Here is a 2,720-nt window from a genome sequence, read left to right on the forward strand (position 1 = left end):
TCCTATATGGATGTTGAGGTTTGCAAAGGCTGTATGTCACCCCTAAGCAATTCAGTAGATAAAATATTGTACAACTACTGAGATGAGTCAGCAAGCACCCAAATTGTAGTCCATCTGGCCCCCTGTTTGGTGGGAGCCATACATCAAATAAAGAATTGGTATTTCTAGCTCCTCTATGTGTAACAACTTCCTGCTGTCACAGCATCCCTAGGAACCACTGATATTACAGGGAATCTCAACTCCCTTTAAACAAAGGGGCAGTTATAGCATAGATATATTGTAACTGCCTAAATATGGCCACTGCAAGGCACCCTCCACATGCTGAGGGTGTGTGAACTGGTATGGTTCAGGAAGGGAGAGTTGTACGCTTGTCCCTCCCCCTTTCTTGGCCAGTCAAACTGCATGCTTGAATTAGGAGACTGGCATGGATTTTAAAAGGACTTTACACTTTTTTAAATGTATTTTTGCATAGAGTCCCCCATAAAATCTATTTCCTAAGGGTCCTCATGCATTTTTTTTGGTGAAGTACCCCCTTAAAATCCATACCTGACTGAAAGGGTCCATTATGTATTTTGGGTGGACTCTATGCATTTTTTTTCTCGTTTTCGCTGTAGAATGTGCTATAGCAAAAAATGGCATAAAATCACTGATTCTAGCAAAATGGAATTAAAAAGAAAAATGTTTGAATTGGTACATGTTTCTCGGGGCAGTGCCCACCTTCATGCTATTTGTTAACACAACTTGCCTATTTACACAGAAATGTGTTATTTGTAATTCGACAGGTTTGGCTTCTATTTATTTCAGTGGGGTTCAGGTTCAACATCCGAATTTCTCAGAAATCGCCAAACCTTCTGGAACCAAACCCAGGGCATTTCAACTCTACTAAAACAGACCCATGGTTGCTTGCAAAACCTCTTGTATTTGTTGGAAAAGATAACCAGTCATATAAGTAGGGTTAGAGCTGAGACAGTGGTCATGTTTCCTTGATGGCAACCTATTCTAGGGCACAATCCTGGAAACAGGACCCTTTGTATGGCATATCACCATTTCCCACATTATATCATGTTCTTGGAGGCAAAATGAATGTGACCTGGAGCTAGACAAAGAATAACTTTGGTCACGTCATCTTAAAATAATGTCAATATTGTACTAGTTGAATAAGCTAACAGAATTATATATTAAAGATTGTGTGCTCTATTTTCAGACTCTAAGCCTTTGCCTGAAAAATGTACGTAAATCAAACATTTATTGACTATTTCATTATTAAGGGAATATCAGATGACCCTCATCTTCGACTTCCCATCTTCCTTGTGGTTCTTGTCATATATTTCATCACCCTGTGTGGGAATCTAACCATCCTTTTTGCTTGCAGGGACCCCCAGCTCCACAAGCCCATGTATTTCTTCCTGGGTAACTTGTCCGTAGTAGACATCACTTGTACTACAGTGACTCTTCATAAGATCCTCATGAATTTCATCACTGGTTACAAAGTGGTCTCCTTTTTTGCCTGCATGGCACAGATGTATATGTTTGGCTCCTTGCAGTGTGTTGAACTGGTACTCCTGACAGCTATGAGTTATGATCGATATGTGGCCATCTGTAAACCTTTGCATTATCACAATATTATGAATCCAAAAACATGTGTTCTGTTGGCTGCTTTCTGCTGGTTGTTTGCATTTCTGGGAGTCCTTCCCCCAGTTGGGGTAGTATACAACTTTTCTTGCTATACGACTATTGAAGTCAACCACTTCTTTTGTGATATCGTCCCTTTGATGCAGATTTCTTGCAATGACACTAGACTATTGGAAATCCTGTTCTTAATAGAAGGTTTAGGTCCGATGTTGTTCACCCCATTCCTTCTCACATTTGTTTCCTATGTTTTCATTATAGTTGCAATATTGAAGATCCATTCTAGTTCTGGCCGACAAAAGGCTTTCTACACATGTTCCTCCCACCTAACAGTTGTCACACTGCTGTACACTACATTATTTAGCCAATACTTGACACCAAACCTAAGCAGCACTTTGGATGCCAAAAAAATGTTAGCTCTTTTTAATACAGCTGGAGTTCCGATGCTTAATCCACTGATCTATAGCTTGAAAAATAAAGAAGTCAAGGCAGCCCTCAGGAGAAGCAAAGGAAAGATCAAAATGGACATTTTAAACTTTATTAGTGTCTAAAAATCTTCATTAGTGGAGCTCATGTCCTGAAAATGGCCTGGAAATCTTTTCTACTCCTGGCACAGCTGTGGCTGATTAGGTTCAACTTCTCAACCAGCCTTCTGGTGTCATATGCTGATCATCTCAATTTATAGTTTCTGCCGCTTATGGACAATGACACTTAATTCTGGTTTAAAAAGAAAAATGTCTATTTAACTTTAAAAAACACTTTCTATTGCTCTCAGCCTCCTCAAAATCTCCAAATTCTTTTGTTTTTGCTGCTGTGACCCAATTTCCTGTTAGAGTGTGATTACATTAATTCTCCAAGGCTCGACTATATGTTGGACACAACCTCTCTTGCTTGATCCTTAGATGGACTATGGATTATGGGATGTGCAGTGTGCATAGAGCAGTGCACATGACAGCATCTAAGGTTCACTACTCATTCTGAACAAAGAGAAGTAAAGGGGAAATTGAATTTTTCAGGAGCTTATGGAGGACATTACAAGGAGGCAGAAAAAAAACACAGTAAGGAATGACTTAATGAAAAATAGATTGAAG

At 39.4% G+C, this 2,720-nt stretch overlaps 1 protein-coding gene across 1 annotated transcript; it reads left to right on the forward strand.

Moving 5' to 3' along the window:
• The first annotated feature begins 1,226 nt into the window (after nucleotides 1–1,226).
• On the forward strand, nucleotides 1,227–2,497 carry LOC143988640 (olfactory receptor 8U1-like). The gene has a single exon (XM_077488352.1). It carries the CDS (start codon nucleotides 1,227–1,229, stop codon nucleotides 2,178–2,180), a length of 954 nt encoding a protein of 317 aa, XP_077344478.1. The 3' UTR covers nucleotides 2,181–2,497.
• Nucleotides 2,498–2,720: the final 223 nt, after the last annotated feature.

Source organism: Lithobates pipiens, unplaced genomic scaffold (genome assembly GCF_037356315.1).
Source record: "Lithobates pipiens isolate NorthernLeopardFrog02 unplaced genomic scaffold, aLitPip1_a1.2 Scaffold_1, whole genome shotgun sequence".
Taxonomy (NCBI): domain Eukaryota; kingdom Metazoa; phylum Chordata; class Amphibia; order Anura; family Ranidae; genus Lithobates; species Lithobates pipiens.

Bases quoted from the DNA above. Each gene is read 5' to 3' on its own strand.
- LOC143988640 (XM_077488352.1), top strand. From the start codon at position 1,227: ATGTACGTAAATCAAACATTTATTGACTATTTCATTATTAAGGGAATA.